This window comes from Colobus angolensis, unplaced genomic scaffold (assembly GCF_000951035.1).
Source record: "Colobus angolensis palliatus isolate OR3802 unplaced genomic scaffold, Cang.pa_1.0 Scaffold133, whole genome shotgun sequence".
NCBI classification, from domain to species: Eukaryota; Metazoa; Chordata; class Mammalia; order Primates; family Cercopithecidae; genus Colobus; species Colobus angolensis.
In genome coordinates this window covers 1,973,351-1,974,057 of record NW_012114411.1, presented here as the reverse complement: position 1 = coordinate 1,974,057, position 707 = coordinate 1,973,351, and the positions used below count along the sequence as shown (strand labels likewise).

At 56.0% G+C, this 707-nt stretch overlaps 1 protein-coding gene across 2 annotated transcripts in view; it reads left to right on the top strand.

The window, feature by feature from the left end:
• PHYH (phytanoyl-CoA 2-hydroxylase) overlaps positions 1–707 on the top strand; it is a 29,886-nt gene continuing 29,179 nt past the window's right edge. Inside the window, exon 1 of one of the 2 annotated variants that reach the window (XM_011934236.1) lies at positions 1–344. Coding sequence is in view for 1 of the 2 variants with exons in the window: in XM_011934235.1 (XP_011789625.1) it covers positions 294–344 (51 nt within the window). In the remaining variant the exon portion in view is untranslated. The remainder of the gene's footprint in view (positions 345–707) is intronic. The other variant, XM_011934235.1, reaches the window with a different exon arrangement.

Genomic DNA, 707 nt, shown 5'->3' with positions numbered 1-707 from the left:
CGGCTGCCCTGGGCTCGGTGCACTTGCCGCGTCGCGCTGCTCTCCGGGATCCCTGGAGGCCTGTGTTCCTTGCTTTGTGGAGATGTCCTTTCACCGGCTGCGCGTGACTCCCGCAGCTGTCCAGACACCCAGAGATGTCCAGTCACAGGCGCATGGTGCACAGGCGCGCAGGGTTGCTTGGAAGGGGCCCAGGCAGGCGGTGACCCGGCCCCCTCCGGAGGGTAGAGGCCGGTGCCCTCCCGGGCAGGAGCTGGCCAGGCAGGCGTTGCCCAGGGCGGCCTCCCTGCTGGACTATGGCCTTACCACCGAGTTATATAAAGACACTATTTAGGGAAGGACAGAGGGTGAGGACTGGCGTGGGGACAGAGGCCTTGCCTATTTGTCCCAGCTCTTCTGGAGGCCAAGGCCAGGACTCCAAGGTTACAGTGAGCCGTGAAGGCCAGTGCGCTCCAAAAGAGAGAAACAGAGAGAAAGAAAGGATAACACGTTGATTGATGAGAGTGACATTCCGAAAGTAACCAATGAAGCTAAAGAAACAATGCAATTCTACGTCAACTGCCTGCAGTTACCGGATAGAAAAGAGATCTTTAAAAGGAATTTCTAGAGTTTTGCTTTTTTGGGTTTTTTTTTTGAAATAGGGACTCTCTCTGTCACCCAGGCTGGAGTGCAGTAGTGGTGCCATCTCGGCTCACTCTTGGACTCAAGAA